This window comes from Epinephelus lanceolatus, chromosome 5, assembly GCF_041903045.1.
Source record: "Epinephelus lanceolatus isolate andai-2023 chromosome 5, ASM4190304v1, whole genome shotgun sequence".
Taxonomy (NCBI): domain Eukaryota; kingdom Metazoa; phylum Chordata; class Actinopteri; order Perciformes; family Serranidae; genus Epinephelus; species Epinephelus lanceolatus.
In genome coordinates this window covers 18,034,364-18,054,903 of record NC_135738.1, presented here as the reverse complement: position 1 = coordinate 18,054,903, position 20,540 = coordinate 18,034,364, and the positions used below count along the sequence as shown (strand labels likewise).

Genomic DNA, 20,540 nt, shown 5'->3' with positions numbered 1-20,540 from the left:
TGACATAATGTATTAAGACAGACATATCAACATGTTATACACAAGTAATTGAAACAGAAAGTTAAGTCCCTCAACCTCCCAGCGGAGACACAAGACTACTGCTGCAGGTGTGTGAGCTCTGTGCTGAAGACAGTACATACACTGACAGGGTTAACTGCAGCATCACACAGCTAGCGTTACCTCAGAGTCAAGCCTTTTGTTGTGTGAGACTGTTGGGACAGTTCAAAGGCTTGGTGTTGGATGTTAGCTGCTGCTGCTGCTGCTGCTGTGTAAGCTGGTGCTAATGTTAACCAGGCAGACACTGAACTGACCTTTCGGCGAGACAATGGCTCTGGAGACGGTCCTTCAGTGCTGCGTTTAACCTGTTTAATGGCAGCAGGAGGTTTGCCGATCTGGTGGGGAGTCAGGCAGTTGGGGATCAGACCCCTTGCGCAATTGTGTTGTCTTCCTCCTCTAACTTAGGGACTTGATATATATTGTGCATCCCTAAATTCAATTTCTTTTGAGAGAAGTAACTAGTAACTGTAACTAATTACTGATTATAAGCAACTTGCACTGGACACAACTGCATCAAGTGCTGAGAATCTGAAGAGAATTCATGGGGATCAAGAAAAGAGGAGATGAACAAAATACAGATATCAACAAAGCAAACCAAGCACATAAACCAAAGATAAAATCTGTCACATCTGTTAGGTATCAGAGATGTTGAAAAAAAAAAACAGAACTCAGAGGTCAAATGACTGAATTAATGAGCAATTTTTAAAGTTGGTTTGACCCCAGCACATGAGGACACAGGAAGGGCTTTGTTATATATTCTCATTTCAAAATGACGAAAGAGCCTCTCTTTTTATTCATCCGCTCATTTGCCTGGAAAGAACCAGGAATGTTAGAGCTTTCTTTTTTTTCTATCCAGGTTCACTATAGCTTGTTGCTTTACTGGAACGTTTGGGATTTGGATCTCGTTGAATAATAGTGATTTTTTTTCTCCCTCTCTCTCTCCACACCCGGACATGAAAGGGACTAGTTTCATTATTTGCATTTTTACGCCTGAGTGTATTTTTCAAGTGGGAATAGAAATTCTGTGAGCAGTGTCGAGTCCCAGCGCTGCTGTGTCCTGGAGTGCATCAGTCTGCCTTTTCATCTTCACCCTACCCTAACTGCTCTCTGCTTCTCTTTGGCCATATCCTCAGTTCCTCCCTCTCTCTACCTCCCCGTCTCTGTCTGCTGCTAGTCTCTTTATTTTCCTAATTTTCTCACAATGTTATGCTCAATTTTTGCTTCAGACATTGAATGCTGTGTTTGTTTTCACTTGATCCAGTTGTAGTTCATTTTCCTATTCATGTTACAGTAGCTTGTGGTAAATTAATTAGGGTTGTATTACAGGAGTTTGTCATCACTGTAAATGAAAAACCACACTGTCCAATACTGAAGTTGTTGTTGGTGCACTGCCCACCTTTTTCCTTTACTCAATGATGAGTGACAGCACCGTCTCCCTTTGAATGAGTGATTCATTGTTTCTGTCCATCTGTCCACGCCAGCCACAGCCCGTCTACTTTCTCCGTCTGCTATCTCCCCTGCTCAGTCTGCTGCACAACTCCAACACCACACTCTCTTTCTGTTTGTCTTTGCAGCTTTCCAGATAGTGTTTCCATTGCCACGAGAGCTAAGCTTGTATTATGCACATCTGCAGGGATTCTCAAATTGCACCGTGGCAATGTGATGAGAAAGATTCGCAGCGCTTCTCCTTCTCTTCTTCTGCCACAAAATTGGACAATTAGTGCCAGAACTGTTGTCTCAACAGCCTTGGTTGCAGTAGTAAATGCTTGGCACATAACAGCAAGGAAATTGTTCTGGAAATGGCACTCTTTTGTGTCAGAGGGGGTTAAAAAGAGAGAAGGATGTATGGGTATGTCATTGCATGCTTGCCTGAGTGCTACGTAAGAACAGCACAGAAGCAATTTCTGCTTTTCTGTATGTCGGCGGTAAAGATAGGATGCTGAGGAGATTTTGTCCAGGCAAACAACATCACAATAACCCAAGACAGTTATGTGTGTTTATGTGTGCGTCCCTGTGTGAGGGTGTATGTGTTTGCTTAAGAGTAAATCGTGGTCATTACACAGAGAGGTTGTAGCCGAGAGGTGATTGGAGAACAGCAGTGCTATTAGTGGGTGATTACATCTCAGTCTGTTATTACACACCAGCAGCTCCTTAGCAATGTAAAAGGCTGCTTTGCTCGACACCCTGTAAATCTGACAAACCAGGCCCACACGCTGCATGCTCTCACACATAATGACACAATATGTTGTTGTCATGTGGAACCTTTTAAATCATAAAGCTTTGATTATTATTCAGTTTGAACTTGGAGTTTGATTTCTCTGTACACGATGAGAAAATTTACAAGAAAACCTTTGCAGACCCCACAGGGTAAACAAATAAGTGTGTGGTGCTCAATTCAAAAACAAGCTTGTTTTTCTTAGTTTTTCATCCGACAGCAATGATAACTAGATTTGCTTGTACCATGGCACACACACACACACACACACAAATTTGATGTAACGTTAGAGCCGAAACACAAACACAAAAACACACAAACAGCTGGCTGAGTTAAACAGAAACATTTATGGTGCTGTCGACTTTGTGTGTATTTATGGATGCAATCTGTGAGGTCAAATTTATTACTGTCAGAAATGGGCGGAATTATTTCTCTTTAAATAATTAGTTTTGCACCCCACACACGCGCAGACAATCTTTGCATATTGATTTGCACATTGATTCGGGGGATATTAAAGCTCCGATGTTATTAATCATTGCTGATTATGTTTTCAGTGAGCTGAGTTATGATTGAGGAGAGAAGAGAGAGAGGAGAGGAGAGGATTGTGTTTGCAGGTTATAAAGAGCAGAGGCCAGCCACCAGAGCGCTGCAGCTCAGAGCACATCTTCACACACAGATGGGACATCACATAAATTTTTGAACTGGCTGAAAGTGTTTGCTCTGTGACCACTGGACCACACTATGTTGACATAGTGTTGTAGAATTGTGACAAATGCTTGGATAATCTGTCTCAGAGATGCACACTTGTCCCCGCGGTCCCATACTGGAGTTGTGTTTGCATTCATATTAGTTTAGACGCCTCTTCACCAACACTACGAAGCCGTTTAGTTACAGTAAATTATTAAACTGTTCTGTATGTCTGCGCAGTGATTGATGAGACCGGCGGCGTCCTGCCCTTGCCCTCTGTGATATGAAGGAAAGATTGTGTGACATGATGTCATTCCATCGGTGCAATCATAGCCGGACACAGCCCCTCATTAATAAGAGCACCGTTGTGTAGTGTCAGCTCACAGGGAGGGAGAAAAGAAGGAGAGGGTTGAGAAAAAATAAATGATGTAAGGAGAGAAGTAGAGAGGAAAAAAGGACAAAGTAGAGACGGTGGATGAGAAGTGAGTGTGAGGCAGGAAGCAGTGAAGAAGAAAAAGAAAACTGTAGGATGCCAGTGGATGGAAAAAATATCAGAAGAATGGAACGAGATCAAACGAGCGAGGGGAAGAAATGAAAAGCAAACGGAAAGAAGGGGATAAGTTGGATATGTACAGCATGTGAGAAACTTGAGACAATATTCTTAGATCACGCAGGTCCTTGTGGCTCTTTGGTTGAAATCAGTGGCCAGTCACCTTATGCATTAGTTTCAGATTTATGCTGACCTGTCTGTAAGAAGTGTTACTTAATAATGTATCACTCTTCTAGTACACTCTCTTGCCAAATATTGTTGCTGCAGTTTAATTGCATGCAAGTAGATGAGATACTCTTGGTAATCCATCACAGTGCACATTGTTATTTTTGTGTGCTTTACGTTTGTGAAAGTAACTCTATGAGTGTGCACCAATGTAGTGGAGTGCAGATAAACCTTAAAGTCTGTTGTTTGGAAACTGGTGAGAGTTAGCAACCTAAAATAACTGTAATCATTGACACCACATCCTTGTTTTATTAATTGTTTGTCTTTAGGTGTGGTTATGCGACAGTGCATTTTATGATGGCAGTGTTGTTTAGGAGGCCCATGAACGCACACCACTGGCAGACTGTAAAATCACTATCTTGTAAATGGGCTTACCACACAGTGATAATGTAACTTTTACAAAGATAAAAGCAGACATGAGTCTAACCTATAACATACAGGTTTTATGTCTTTGCAAGTTAATACTGTAGTAAAATAAATGGAAACCAGCTGCTACTTGGAGGTCAGGGAAAATAGTAACAAAAAAAATCTAAAAGACTAAAGTAGGCTTTGGAAAATGTTTGGTACTAATTAAATTATTGGAAGTCACAAAACATTTCAAATCTAGTCTACGACCTCTAACTTTATCTGTCTCTTAATTAATCTTTTTGGTGTCACTCTCTTGTCCTCCCTCCTACAGGTGTGATGCCAGAGCGGCAGTTTGGTGGAACCCAGTTTGTTTGCAGTGTGGTCGCTTCTCACGTCAGCCACCAGCCCTCCACCAGCTTCAGCTTTGTCTGGATCGCACCACCACCCGGCACCGGCTGTGTCAACTTCCTGTAAGTCATGTGAAAGCGTGTGTGTAAAAAAAAAAAATTGCTGACCTTACACCAGATGATCGTTTAAGCGATTTCACTGTTGCAGACACATTTCCAATGACTGAATAAAATCATGAGACTTTTACCTTAGTTGGTATACTTCAGCATGGCTCTCACCCTCTCCACAACGCTCTGGTCGAACAGAGGAGCACCTTCAGCCAGAGACTGATTGCTCCTAAATGCACCACTGAGCGCCACAGGAAGTCATTCTTACCTGTGGCCATTAAACTATACAACTCCTCCCTCTGATGATCGGACTCATTTGGCTATTTATAAAACAAAACATACAATATAATTACTCATTCTTATTTCATTTATAACGCTACAACCATTTCATTGTATATTGTATATATTTCAGATTGTCTACTTTACTATTTTATTATTTATTTTATTTTATTGTCTACTTTAATATTTTATTTTATTTTATTTTAATGTCTACTTTAATATTTTATTTTATTTATTTCATTGTCTATTTTAGTATCTTCATCTTTATCTCTTGTTTCCATTCATGCTGTATTTCTATTTCTACTTTGCACGGAGCATTGGAACAAAAACAATTTCCCCCCGGGTATTATTAAAGTATTCTGAATCTGAATCTGAACTTATCTTGATGGTTTTGTCTAAGGTGGTCATAAAACTCAGTCTGAGCTGTCTTAAATCAAATTTTTAATAGTAGTGCAAGTTTTTAGTCTTGACTCATGCAAATACAGAAGTTCAGTGACACGAAAATTGTCAACAACTAATAGCTGCGCTCTCTCCAGCACTACACAAGAAGCAGTAAACCAGGTAGACAGTAAACATGGAGGGGACTTTGCGGAGATACAACAAGAATGTGAGCAAGTCTTGGTTCTCTTGGGCTGTAGAAAAGGAGGAGCTGTGGAGTCAACAATAGTCAGTGTTGATTTTGGTGTGTATATGATCCACCAACCTACACTTATTTTAATGTGAAATCTTAATTTTTGAGATGGTTGACCTCTCATTCCCACTCTCTGCTCCTCCCACTAAAATAGAGCTACTCTCCAAAAGGAGCAGGATAGGAAATAATCTCAAAAGGAATCTGGTTGTAGTCTTGCAAACAGTGACCCTGCAAGATTCCCAGTCTTTGTAAAATCTCATAGTGTGTGATGAAAATCTCACATAATCTTTCGAGTGGGAGGGCAACAGACTCTAGTCTTTAAAAGTATTATTAAAGTCTTCTTAAAGTCTTCCAGTGTATGGTAGGCATAAGAGAGAATAGACAGATAAGCAGTTGGGGTGCGTACTAAAGGTCCTGACACCCCAAGCCGGCAGTCTGCCGTCAACGTAAGGCCATTGATGAGCGTCTGTCACCCTAGTTGGTGCGGTGTGTCCCTCACCTTTGCCCCTCATTGGCCCCCTTAAGGTTTTTTTTGAGCAATTCAGCATGTTGAATCTGTGATGGGGATGGCAGTGAATAAAATCACTGATTGGCAGCTCAGCGCACAAGAAGAGAAATGGAAGTGAGGAAAGAAGACAAACAGCTAAAGTCAAGAGGGTGTGAGATCAAAACAAAATTGTTTCATAAGAGAGGATTATTTTTCTTTCGCCATTGAGCTCCTTTGCAGAAATGCTTTATGGTGGTTTGTGTTATTGTTTTACTGTAACATGCTGAATATCATTTGTTCTTTCAACACTGCATTGAGCTGTTAATGTGCTAACTGGCTAACTAGTGTCAAGACTAACTTCCAGTTTCCCTTTTTGAATAACAAATACAGACTACTGCCGTCTGCTGGTGTTGAAAGCTAATACCTCTGAGGCAGGTGCAGAACGTACTCGCTGGTTGGCTGTCAGCAGTAGTCTTTGCAGTCTGTTCATGTGCAACCTTTTGGGCGAGGTCTGGCACATAAGGACGACACAGCAGGGGTTTTCGTCACCGCTAGTTCTCTGAAATCAGATTGGTGTGTCTGGACCTTAAAGGGATAGTTCACTTTTTTTTGAAGTGGTGTTGAATGGGTTACTTTTTCAAAGACAGTATATTAGATACAGTAGATGTCAGTCAGCACAACCTCAGCTTAGAGAAGCAGGTCTGATATGGGCGCAAAGCAATGTACTGCTGTAACAAAACGTTTTTGTACTACCTAAAAAAAATCCCATCTAAAAAATCAATATCGGTTTAAGTGTTCACTATATTGAGAATATTTTTACTGCTTTTCCTTTCTGTCAGACAGACCATTCCAACAGAGAAGCCGTTAACAGCTACAGTTCCCCATCTATACTCTTGTCAGAGCCACCAGACTCTATTGAGAAAAACAGTAATTTTACCCCATTGAACATGAAAGCTCCTGGTCTACAGCTGCTTCGATTAGTTAGTTTGTTTGTGTGAATGTGTGACTTTGGTGAATCTGAACTATTCCTTTTAATCACAAAAGTCACACAACAACAGAAACAAAATAACTGGACAGTGCAGTGGTAGACCAAACACTCCTGTGTTCAGCATTGTTAAATTACTGTTTTTCTCAATGGAGTCTGGCTTTGAAGAGAGTGATAGAATGGCTTTTGTTGCTGACTCCAGCCTCCTTCTCCTCTTCCTCTTTCTGGGGACCTGCCGACTCCATATACTATCTAGGAACTAAGTACCCCATACAGCCCCCCTTCAAAAAAACTGAACTCTCCCTTTAAGACCTTTACAGCTGCCACGTGTCCAACCCAGACATGGAAGTCATGAACTGTAACAATAATATCCTGTAATGCTGTGGCTGCACATTGACCCAGTAAGGCTGAGTGAGGCTTATCAGCTGACATCATGGGTGGTGTTTTCTCTTCCATTGCCACAGAAAGGATGTTAAAAGGCCATTCTCTAATGAAAGCATGCATGATGACTGGAAAGAGGTTAAACTGGGGACAGAGATAGTGTATGTGTGTGTGTGTGCGTGCATGTGTGGTAATATCCTTAATACCTTGCTTGACATGGCCTGTGCAGTGGCAGGTGTGAATGTGTTTGTGTGTGTTTACCCTGCTGAGAATCAACGGAAATATCTTCATCCTCTCATTCAGTGGGCTCGGTCCCTCTTCTCATTGGAAAATCTGTGAGTGGTTGAACAGATCCACCCTTCCCCTGAGGATGGGTGTGATACAGACACACATACACACCCACTTCATAGAAAAACTCTGGTTCACATGATGCTCTTCTTCTGTGACATTACACATGATCATAAGTAGGGGACGATGGCTTCTATTAGGGGCCTAACTGGGATTTTTATCATGCCACAACAAACTCTGGGGCAGTAACCCGTTGCTCAGAGACAGTGTGGAGGTGATTTCTGTTTGTCTGTTTGTGTACATGTTACTGTCTGTGTTTCCTTGAAGCTTACATGTTGTCTGATTGCCCCAAGTAGGAAAAGATGGAGCTTTATGTATCTGAGAACAGCCTTGGTCTTTCCCTTTTCTCATTTTCATTCCCCCCGTCCTCTGTTGTGTCTTGCTCTTCATCATTTTCTTCATCTCTATCTGTTGGAAACATCCTCTAACTCTCTTTCCCTCCAGTTCTCTTGGCTGGTGATTTACAGCCTCATGCTGATAATCAGTCAAAATGCAATTAGCAGCTGTTGCTGGAGAAGCATAGAGGAAAAGGGAGGACTCCAGTAACTCTGCCCCATGCAAAGTCACAGCGGCACAGCACCACATTACAAAGATCTTTGAGAAATTCACCCACAGATATTTGAATATTTAAAGACTTGACTCTGGTAGTTCTCACACTTTCACATCAAAAACAGCCAAATGTGTTTTTTAAATGAACTCTAAAAATGAAAACACCATTATCGTCATATCATTTTAATGATTGTATAGTCAAATCAAATTGCAAACTAATCCCTTGTTTTTTCTTTTCCTTTTATATTACCAGTCATCCTCTTTCAGAACTTGAAAGACATTGCAAATTGCACATCAGTGTTTCATAAAAACCACAACTAAATTAAACATTTTGGCAGTACTCGCACAAATCCCTCAATGGATTCCTGGAGGGACACGATAGACTATCAGACAGACACTTTTATGGACAGACTGACAGAAAAGGATTCAGCTGGGGAATTTGCTGAAGTGGAGCTGCCATTTAGACAGTATCCACGGAGCCAAACAGATTTACTGGCTTTTTTGTCTGCCAGCAAACACATTTACTGTTGAGCGTGTGTCAGCTTACGAGGATTGTGTGTTTCCTCAGTATTTGTGCAGTGTCCATGCGTGTGCTGTGTGTCTGCGTGTGAGTGTAAAGCACGGAGCAGCAGTGTGCCAGTGCTGATGACAGTGGGGCTGGCAGGGGGCCACGGCTGTATGACAATAGGGGCCCCTGCGGCTGACCTTATCAAAGTCAGCCAGTCACACTCCAGCTGGCTGGAGACTGCTCCTTACACACACACATGCGGAAACACACACACTTTTTTCTGCACCCTGTTCCAGTTCACAGCTCCCATCTCCACCAGTATATCCTCATCTCTGGAGCCTCCCTGAGTTCAGTGGCATGACTCTGGGAGGAATTCAACAGGCGAGGCCCTTGTGACCGAAGCCAGGGCCATCTTGGGTGCCATATAATTTTCCAGCACTGAGCTGTCAGAATTATTACTCAGATGACTGTCACTTTCATTTGCTGTCATATTTTCTTCTTGTTTTTTTTGTTTTTTTAAATTACCTCACCCTGGAAGTTTTACGGCAGAACTTCCAATCAGTTTAAAAGTCAAACAAAGTAATATAATATGTAGGTGTAAGACAGATTGGTCTCGACTGTACAAAATGTAAATAATGCAACGTCCTGCCCTTGCCCATAGTACCCCTGCCCTGATTGATACAAGGACCATTTTCCACAAGCAGTGTCCATGAGTGTTTAAATTAAAAGCACAGACATCCCATGTCCTTCACAGGGCTGAAGCCGGTCTGCCACTGCATTAATGTGCGGCCTGTGAGCTGTTTTATGGGCGATATTGTGGGAGTGTTCTGGTAACAGATCACTAGCAGGAGTGTGATAGAGTGCGGTGACGTGGGCATCCAGAAGAACTCATTTTCTGGGTGGCTGTAAATTGCCACCTAAAGAGAAGGGGAGGCCTTGGAGGAGAGGAGGCAGAGGAGGTGGAGGAGCTGGGATGACACACACTCACACACACACACACACACACACACACACACATACACAGCAGCAATAGTTTTGAAATTGATTGATCATTTCAATTGTTTATCCAGCAAAAATGCCAACAAACATTTGCTGGTTCCAGCTTCATAAATACAAGAACAAGCTGCTTTTCTCTTTAATGTGGCTGTAAATTGAATGTATTTCAGTTTTTGAGTTGCTGTCAAACCAAACAAGCAATATAAATATGTTGCCTTTACATCTGAGAAATTGTAATGGGCATTTTTATTTGTATTTTCTGACATTTTACAGACTTAATTCATTAATTAAAAGTTATCAGTAGTTGCAGCGCTACTTTGATACACTCTCAGAAGTTATACCTGCACTTATCAAAGTGACACTATACTGTTGGCCGTAAGCAAACCATTTCTTACACACAAAATGCAAACAAAGCCATGCCTAAATGATTGCATAAAACACAGTTGTGCCCCACTTTTTATTCTTCCTGCTCAGACATGACAGTCCACACCACTACATAACGTACTGAATGCTTTGCTGCACTTAGCAGAGGTGAGAATGGTTAATAGCTTCCTCTGGCGAATCCAAAGATGCACTGGTGTGTCACGTCCTTTCTTTGCCTTTATTCTGCTTCACTTACAGCCTCAAGGCAGTCAGAGTACAGTATGCGTATGTGTGTGTGCGTGCGCTCAGCGTGCATGGAGTTTTACGTGTAACAACAGCTTCCTTCAGAGAAACTTTTTCAGACACTCTTGGTTCTGTGCATAACTCTTGCCTGTGTGTGGGTGCTACATGGGTGTATCTAGGTGCTGTATGCGCACATGTAGCCCTGCGTAAACATACCTTGTGTTGGTATGTGTGGTGTGTGTTTGAGCTGTAGTGTTTTGTACTGTCTCCCTGTGGGTCCCAGCCTGGTTGGAGATGCTTTAATTACTGCATGTGAGCCCACTTCCCGAAGTGTTCCCCCGAGGAGATGGATCTCTGCGTATTTAATGGCACACTGTTCCTTTATGTCATAGCGTGCTGTGTATGTGTCTGTTTATATATGCATGTGTATGTGCATATATGCATTTGTTTGTAAACACTTATTTACGGCCACTATATTTGTTCTTTGTCTACATCTCTGCTACCTGCAGATCCTCTTTGGAGTCCTAGACTGATTGAAGCCACTTGTAGGAGCAATTAGGAGGCGAAGTAGAAATAAAGTGAGGAAGGGCAGGTGGGCGCTCAAACACTCTCTTGTCTTGTTAGCTGTAATTGAAAAGGAATGGCTCCTGTGCTGTAATTATGCCGGCTGTTGTTGTGTTGTTGATACTGCCATCTGTTCAAAGTAGGCAGGTCTGTGTGAGCATGAAGTTTGTGAAATAAGCACTACGGTGGTATATCGTACGAGGTGGAGTCCGCTGCTGTATATGAATACAGCCTGGTGTGGCTGCTTTTGTGGACAGGGCGCAGCTCTGAGCCAACTCGACTCCATGGGTGCAATGTATAACGTGTCGCTTCCCTCACTTGCTTCCTTTACTCGCGTCTTAATCCACTGTCAGTTACTTATGATGTGCTACACAACTGTATCACCTGTCACACCGACTTGTTTGAATGTCCACAGAGCAATTTCAAAACCTTTCATTATACTTCATGGATAGATAGAAGATTTTCTTGAAAAATAAAAGTTTTACACATACAAGAGGCCTTTGTTCATTTAGATATGTAATTGTTAAATATAACTGATTATTAGTAGTCAGTTTTAATGTATTTGTCACATGAAATCACAAACATGACCAGCGAAATGTAATAGTCACTTCAGTCAGTATACTTATTCAAAACACTGCAACAATAACAAAATAATAATAATAATTATCATAAATGTCTTCGTCTAGGATCCCTGTAACTTGTGGGTAGAAGCTCTTCCTAAACCTCTCAGTGCTGGCCTGGTGTAACCGGTACCTTCCTCCCGACCTCAGTTGGGTGAAAAGGAAGTTATCTGGGTGGCTGAGATCCGTTATAAATCTCTTGGCTTTATTTTTGCAGCGTCTGGTATGAGTCTTCTGTATGCAAAGTGGAGCAGCATCTATTGTGTGTTCAGATGGCTGAAGCAGACAGCCTTCATTTGTGCTTCTAAAAAGCCCACCACCCAGAAATCATTCAGGGCCCTGCAAACAGTAAATATTTACACTCTCACACAAACTTCAGATGTGTATTTCCTTTTTGGGAGCATGATTGATCAGTTAAAACCTGGGCTGACCTTTCCATTTTATCACAGTAATGTGTCCCTAAGCTCATCTAGTCTGGTGATTCTGACAGGCAGGATGATAGACAACCTGTGATATTAATCAGAGGTCAAAGGTCGGAGTTCATACATCAGACTGACAGATGACCCATCTCAGCCAGCACCTAAATTCTCCTGGTATTAGTCTCCTCTATTGATTTCCTATTATTCAAGTCAATGTTTCGGTCTGTTTTAACATAAAATCAGTGGTTAATGAGCTCCCCTCATCATTAAAGCTCCATACTGCAGTAGCCTGTGGCTGTGTGACAGATTCACTGGAGACACTGGGCCAGGGAACATGAATGATTGGTTCAAGGTAATCGCATTTTGGCATTGTAGATATAGAAATATGAGGTTGAAATGTGAAGCATGACAGAGCACATAAATCCAATCCACTTTTTCTCACCACAAACCGACCAGAGCTGCAAATCTGACACAGTTCACCCATATAATTCCAATTTTCATATATCACACATTCACATATAAGACAGCAACTCCTTTATCTCTCATATTCATGTTCTTAACCTTTTTTAACCTTTTAAAAGGTGTCGGATTTTCAGAGTTTCACAGTAAATCATTAACTTTAAGAGGCAACCCGCAACAGATCACAACCTGGACTCCTGTTGCTGTTTACCCTAAAGGTCTCTACATCCATGATGTTGTCTTATTTCCCAAGGGACGGTCCATGACCCATGTAATTATATACATACACCTGTGCACACAGAGACACACATGCCCACACATATATACGTGCATATTACATATCACTGCTCTGATCAATACTGCCACAAATTGTCCGCATCACATCTGTTCTACACCGACATCACACACTCTCCTCAGGAGGTCACCATCCTACCTACTGGGACGTTGACCTCCTTATCAATTCTAGATGAAATAGAGCGCGGAGATTGGAGAAAAAAAAAGTAAAGCGCTTGATTATGAATGCAGCAAAATGAACCATGCTCATGGGAGAGGGGGGTGCTCCAGATGTATTTTGTGAGAAATGATTGGTTCACATTCTGCGCTGTCTGTTCCTGCAAATGTGCTTCGATGTGACTGACAAGATAAATAACAGACATGAATTGTTGCAAGGATTCATCTCTCTGTTGTTGACTCTGTGTCAGTACGGCAGATTCTTCTCTTTCTCCCCGTCTTGTCCTAGTCTGACCCTCGCTGAGAAAGTGAGGAGAGATTTTTAAAAGGCTGATTTTCTCAGATATCATTTTTTAAAAAGTTGTTGTCGAGGACTAAATCAACAACAGAAAATCCACAACTTTTTTAGAACCATGTTTTTTTTCCTTTTGGCACATTTACTCCTAACTGCTGTTGTTTTACTAATCTCCCTAATTATTACAACAGTATTATTAACAGTAGTCAAGGTCAATTGTTCTTCTCCTGGCTGTATACTGAGCAGTAACTGCGCTTCTTCTGGCTGTATTTGGAGCTGTAACTCTCTATGACCCTGTGCTAACAAGCAGGTAATTTGCCAAACAACTCCCAAATCCCTCCTCTGTGGAGCTTCATTAAATTTGCATGCTCTCCAAGAGCCTTTTTCAATTAATTAATTTAGGGGTGGAGGGAGGGGCTGTTGGGGAGACGATATAATGTGATCCCACAAAGCCAGTCGCATCTTCTCAGGCCCTAATTGGTAAGAAATATAAAGGCTGGATTGAAATCAAGAAAGCCTGCTTTACATTTTATCAAAGCAGTTTTAGTGATCGGGAATTTTTGAGAAGCAGTGCATTGTTTCCTCTCTTATTCCGCTTCTCTCATTGTCCTGTCTTCACTTCTCCATCTTCCTTCCTCTCCATCCGTTTACCCGTTGTCCCTGATTACTGTGCCATAACCACAGCTGGTCCTCAACGTGGAAGATAAATCAACCAATTAGGGTGTATTATTTTAAGGGCTAGGTCCAAATGCACCAAATCAGCGCTGGCGACTGGAACTGCACCCCACTGAAACTCTTCATATTAATCATGATTACCAACAGGCCTAGTGAGCTGGGAGAGAAAATGAGCTTTTAATTGGGATTTGCGAACGGGATGGGTGAGTCGTCTAACGAGGAAGAGAGGAGCGAGACATTGTGTGTGTTCTCCACCTCAGATGTAATAGTTTGTGTGGAGAGAGAAGTAAAAAAATCACCGGCCTTGTTGAAAAAGCGTAACAAAACTTTGTGTGTTCATCATTTAGTGCATATTTATGTCTTTAAGACTGCAGTCACTATATTTAACTGCATGTATATGGCTTTAGGGTAAACCAGCAGTCAGTGCATCCCGCTGTGTGTGAGTGTGTGTGTGGTTAGCAGGGAGCTGTCAAGCTGGCTCCTGAGGGATACTTATGGCCGACAGCAACATGTAATCTAACATGGAAGACATGCTTGGTAATTACCCACTCCAGGCCCTTTTGGGAGCTGTTTGAGTGACAGCCTGTCCATCTGCATACATGTTAAAGCTCATATGTGGCTTGGAGTATGCATGTGTGTGTGTGTATGTGTGTGTGGACTGGATCCCTGCCTTTACTCGCATGCCTCGCTATTTGACAGCAGATTGTGGACTTTGAAAGACAAGGCCATCTAACCCCATCTCTGTTTCCACTGACCAAATCCCAACCCCCCTCCTCTCCCTTCCCCCCTCCATTTATCCATATCTCACACTCAATCCTCCTCTTTTTCTTCATCTTCCCCAATCCCTCTCTCTTCCCCATCTCTCAGATTTGCTCCTCTAGACTAATGAGAGGGGAGAGGATGACACTTATTTTCACAAGATGAATGATCCCCCGTTTGAATCAGAGTAGAGGAGAGAGGAGTAAAAAAATAAAAAAACACCAACACGTTTAGGCTCTTAATTGCTTTTTTCCCCCCAAAGAAAGTCAAATTAACATTTAGATGTTCAATAAATGTTTTGTGTGTATCAGTGCTGTTCTTTGTGTGAGAGAGAGTGTGTGTCTGTGGGGCTCCCACAGTGGAGACCGTAATGAGAGACACGCTGAGGAGCTGCTGGAGTGTGACGGCAGGACAGACGCTGGCGTCGCGCTGCGCCGATCACACACTCTCCGGCTCAGACTAAATGCCCTCTCCTGGCTACTGTTTTAATGACATACACGTTATTAAGTCACACATAGTCTGACCATTCAAACATCCACACACACTTTCAAAGGAAAACTACTCTTTCCCACTGAATTGATCTCTTCTGTCATTGTTTAGTAGATGCCTTTGCATTTATTGGAGGCAAAGAAAACAACATCGTTAGAAACAGACAAGTGCTTCTTGAATTTTCAAAGACACTTCTGCATAATTGTGTTTTTAAAAACTTCCCTCCAAATTACTACACAGCTTTCAAATTGTAGTGGTATGGTATAACAAAGTACATTTCCTGAAATACTTAAAGTTTGAGTGTCTTTAGCTATAGCTTTAGGTTCTGTTCTGTAATGTAGTTCCCAGTGAAACAAAATATTTAACCAGTTCACCGTTACAAGCAGCGTTGGGTAAGGGTTATTTTAAAAGTAATCAAAGTACGTTACTGTGTTACTTTTTAAAAAAGTAACCAGTTACTTTACTGCGTTACTCCCTGAGTAAAGTAACTCATTTACTTTAAAAGTACTTCCAACGTTACTCCCTGAGAAAAGTAACTCAAGCACTTTTAAAATACTTTTCAGTATTCTACATTTCCTATTGAGCAATGGACCACAGGGCTCTAAGCCTACATTTTTTTTTGTCTCCAAAATTAAAGTTATGGACCACTTGCCCTTCACTGAGATCCAGTTCTCCCATCACAGCCGTGACCAGTAGAAACACAGAACGATCTGCTGCCGTAGACATCTGTATGACAACAACACCCCAGCATTTTTTAATATTTCCTCTAGGGATGTTACCACACAGAGTAAAAAGGGGAAATGATGGTGTGAAACAGCAGAGGCACTTTGTCAACCCGCTGAGTTAACGTTACTGTCATTAGCATCAAGCTAGCAAACAATGGTACATCCTCACGGTCGGACATAAAGTAATAACATTAACAAATAGCGGCGGGGCTTTTACTCACCACAACTGCAGAGGCTCCCAGCTTCATTTGAAACAAACTACATTATAGACGGTCCGTTATTTATTAATCCCTCTGTGTGTTTATAGATTTACTTTTTATCCGCTCCGTTGTCTTTATAAAGTTAACATATCGCACCGTCATTTCAAACTCAACACTTGTTTCAAATTAAAAGCCCCTTATAACCTCGGCTGAGAGAATCCCTCCATTTTCTAAATAGGCTTTTATTCTGAAACATTTGTCAGAACTTCCTGTGGAAGATACAGTAGCTTGACAGTTTACGTATGTCGCTTCAAATGTAGCTCCTGCCATCTGCTGACGCTTTTAGGTGACTACAACAACATGTCGGCTGGCACATGAACAGACACAGTTCTGGCAGTGACTCAAATAATAGTGAAAGTAATAAAAATAGGACAAGAATAACCCGATGACATCACACATGCCGTGAAAGACGACCGGGGATAATTGGTGAGTACCAGCGTGTAGCGTGTATCAGGCATAATGCAAGTCCTGAGTCTGAAATGTCTGTCAGCGAGTCCTACTCTACCTATTTAGACTCCACCGTAGACAACGGCAGCATTTCTCCGACCACATAGATAGCTTGGCTTCTTTCAGACTGATAGGTTTACGTTATCTCCGTTATTAGAACCAAACGACAGCCGTTGCTGTTTTGGAGCTGAAGGACCAGTGCTCTAAAAGTAACGGAAGTAACTGATGTCTTGTTTGAAAATGTACTTAAGTATTTGATTACTCAAACAGCAAACTAACGTGTTAGGTTACTCGTTACTGCAAAAAGTAATCAAAGTACTACCCAACTCTGGTTACAAGAAAGATTTAAATAAAAACCTTGGTATTGGATTGGACCACTAAATAGAGGTAGGCTTAGAGTTTAGTGCAATACAGACTGAATAAAATAATGGAGGTAGTCACAATGACGTCACCAATTGGTTTGTGGACTCCTATTTTGAAGCCTCGAGTTTGGCATTTCAGCCGTCGCCATCTTGTTTTTTTGGAGCCAGAAGTGACCAAATTTGGATGAGTGGTTGGAGCTGTGGAGGAGCGAGAGGTGGATCTGACTCAGAGACTGTGGTGACACCCTGCAGACAGCTTGTCACTCAAAGCAGCCACAGCCTTAAATATGCAAAATTCTAAGCGTTGATAAAATGTAAACAGGTGAGTTAGAAAAAAAGTTCAGCCCCTTTACAGTTGTCATGAAAGAGAAAATTAGCTATAGAGACCAAAATAGTTTTTTTGTACCAGGCTGTAAACATATTTATTTCTGCTATAAAGTTGGGCATTTTAACATGGAGGTCTATGGGAACTCAAGTGGCCGTTCAAGAAACTGCAGTTTTTGGCACTTCCACACTGGCTTTATCTTTCAGTCCCAGAGGTTGCCGCTTGGAATACATAGCTACAGCAGAGTCCGCTGCTAAGCGTATTGTTGGCTCTGCACACACCTCCGTCACTGTTAGATCAGAAGGAGGTCAAAAGGGAGATAAATGAATTAGACCTCTGCCAAATTGTTGTGAAAATGAAAATAAAGGTTTTGCCCATTGATATCCAAACACACATCTCTTCCTGTCTTTCTCCATATTGCCCTGTTAGCTAATATGCTAGCCACGAGCCTACAAGTGGTGAAGTGCAATTTTATATGACCATTGTGGCAAGCTTGTCAACCAATGTCTCACTTGGTTGAATGGACTTTTGTAAACTCCCCTGAGTGCAGAATGAGTCATCAAACATTTGAAACTGTTGTACCTTGTTTTGCAGGAAGAGGAAAGATGTAAAAAATAATCACTTAAGTGTTCTTTGTACTCCACTACATTTATTGAACAGATGCTTTTCAGATAAAGATTTTACCAACAAATGTCAAACAAATTATCAGTTTATTAAATCTGATAAATTGTTATGATTAAACAACCCAATGCTTTGTGTAAAATAGTACAAACTTGCTCCACCTCAACCAGCTACAACATTAAAATGTTTCTTAAACGATTATGCATCTGTAATGAGAATCCCATAATCTAATTTAGAGGTATATAAGGTTGACAGCGGCCATACTGCTGCATTAAATGTACTTTCATTTTTGATACAAGTTACAGTCGGTATCTTTTTTTAATAAAATATGACTTAAAGTTGTATTTCATAATTGTCACTATATCCTGATTGTAGTAAATGAGGCAGATAATCTGTGGGAAAAAAAATCTGCACCTCGTCATAGTGCTCCTGAAGGCACTTGCTAGAATCACAAAAACAGCCAGTCAGCTGTCTAACACAGCACAAATGTTTTCAGAAACATATTTTAGTGCACTGTTTAGCTGTAAAATGAGACAGCATATTTCTGTAAACATTTGGCGCAAGAAATAGGCCATGCAGTTACAGAATCTTGATTAATTTTTGATCAGTGCTGCCTAGAAAGACAGTTTGACCACAATTCATGAGCAGTGATTTTCATGATTGACTATTGCTTTCTCTGAAAATGGCTTGTGATCAGCCAGAGTCTCTCCGTCAAGGGCTAGACTTTCGAAAGCCTGAAAAAAGTGTAATATTTTCTCAGACCACTTGAATTACAATATGCTCGAAGTTCATTAAAGGATTTTTGCCCCGTGATGGAAAAATTGAACAGTCTACTCCAGCGTTAAGGACATTTTGTTTATAATTCTTTTGCACTGGAATGCAGGACTTAAATTACTGTCATTGTATGACTAGTAGCTCTGTGTGACATTTTTCTCCTACCTGGCTTGTAAGGGCTACTGTCATAGATGTGTGTGTATGTAGCTAGTGTGTGGTTAGTGTGTGTAAAAGATGTGTGTTGGGTCAGATGTGCTCTTTGACAGAGCCCCCTGTCCCCCGGCTCTTAAAAGAATCTGTTGAGTGAATTTGAGCTGCGACTGTGTTTAGTAAATATTTAAGGGCCTTGTTCCTACATCCCCACCCGCTGTTCGTTACGCGCCATCTTTTATTCATAAATACCAAACTCAAATTAGTTTTCACCCAATTCTGAAATATGAGTGTAATTAAGTATGTTTTCTCCCCAGCTCTGCAAAGGCACAAGAGCTCTTTACTAATTGATGAGGGGCCTATTCATTATTCATGAGCTGAGATGAACGTGTAAATGCCTTGGCACCCATAAAAGGCCTGAGTCTGCATGGTGGGCCACAGTGGGGTAGGGTTGGGGGGTGCAAGGCAAAATCCACATGGGGCTGTGAAGAGCGGTTGATGCAGGAGAAGTCTGCGAAATGGATGTGGGGCTCACTGACTCAGGCACCCACCATATTGTGTACACCCCATAAAGTTTTGCTTATTTTTAATCCTTTCCTCTCCTTGTCCTCTTGGTCTGTGTTGTAACATGACCGGGTGTGGCACAGCACACACACACACACACACACACACACACACACACACACGTAACTGTCTGAACTGCTTCCACAGAGTTTGACATATAGTGTATTTGAAATCACAGTGCAGTTACTCAGAGCTCTGCTTTATTGGTTTGACTTTGATAAAAGGAAATGTTGTGCAATTCTTGTGGATGCTGGGAATACCCTGAACACTGAGACAACAGTCTGAGGCACACAAGTGTGTCCTTACATGGCAGAGACCAGGAAAAGAGGCCTTTTCTTTCCACAAGTCCTCCTTGAAGGGACTTTCTCATTGTACAGTATGTGGGTGGCACGCATAGTTCTGTGTCAGGGTGTGTTTAAGTATGAAGTTGCTCCGATTTACAAGCCATAGATGATGTTCATAATTAATAGCAAAGCCCATATACATTAGAATTTTGTCAGAGTGCCAGACAAGACTCCAGTTGCTCGTCTCTCCTTGATGGACAATACTGCAAGCAGTCAGTGAGGAAACACGTCATGGCTTTGATATTCATCCTCTTTATGTTTTTGACCTCAATCCCACTCAAATTGCCTTCCCTCTGGGCATTATATGGGGAAAATGCAGGTTATACTGTCAGAGTGGTGTAGTAGAGCTTTTACTAGCCATCTAACAATGAAGTGTTGTCTCCCCTTGCACAGAACTTTCCTTGATGGGGCCGCTACACATCCCATTTTTGCTGCTGCCACTGACTAGAAGGAGCTACAAAGAGCTGTAGGGCTGTAAAACTTTACAATTTTTCTTACCAATAACTCATTTCAAGGACTCTCTGAAAATTGCAGCTTCTTCCATACTCTTCACTTCCACCTCAGTCTCCTCCTGTGTCCAGGTTATGGGATTTTATTTTTCTGTCATGTACAATTTATTCTATTTCTATTATCCACTGTTTTTACATATATATAATACTGATACTTTGGGGTGTAAGAAAATATTGATAAACTTGAGTCTTGCAATATTACGGTTTATGACACTATCAAGTCTGAGAAGCAGTGTATCAATGTTTTTTTGTTTACATTTTTATATTTTCTTAATTTCTTTATCTGCAGAATCCTGCAAGCACTTTAATTTTATTTAGTTATTTTTTTTTTTACAGATACAGGCAAATGTTAAATTACTCTGCTCAGATTGCACAAAAAGTAGTGTTATGATGTTGAATGTTACAGGGACTGTGATGAATAC

At 41.4% G+C, this 20,540-nt stretch overlaps 1 protein-coding gene across 4 annotated transcripts in view; it reads left to right on the top strand.

The window, feature by feature from the left end:
- The window catches only part of reln (reelin), a 118,039-nt gene that overhangs the window by 39,503 nt on the left and 57,996 nt on the right, over positions 1 to 20,540 (top strand). For all 4 annotated transcript variants that reach the window (XM_033634659.2, XM_078167802.1, XM_078167801.1 and 1 more), the window contains exon 3: positions 4,414 to 4,552. In XM_033634659.2, the coding sequence (XP_033490550.2) occupies positions 4,414 to 4,552 (139 nt within the window). The remainder of the gene's footprint in view (positions 1 to 4,413; positions 4,553 to 20,540) is intronic.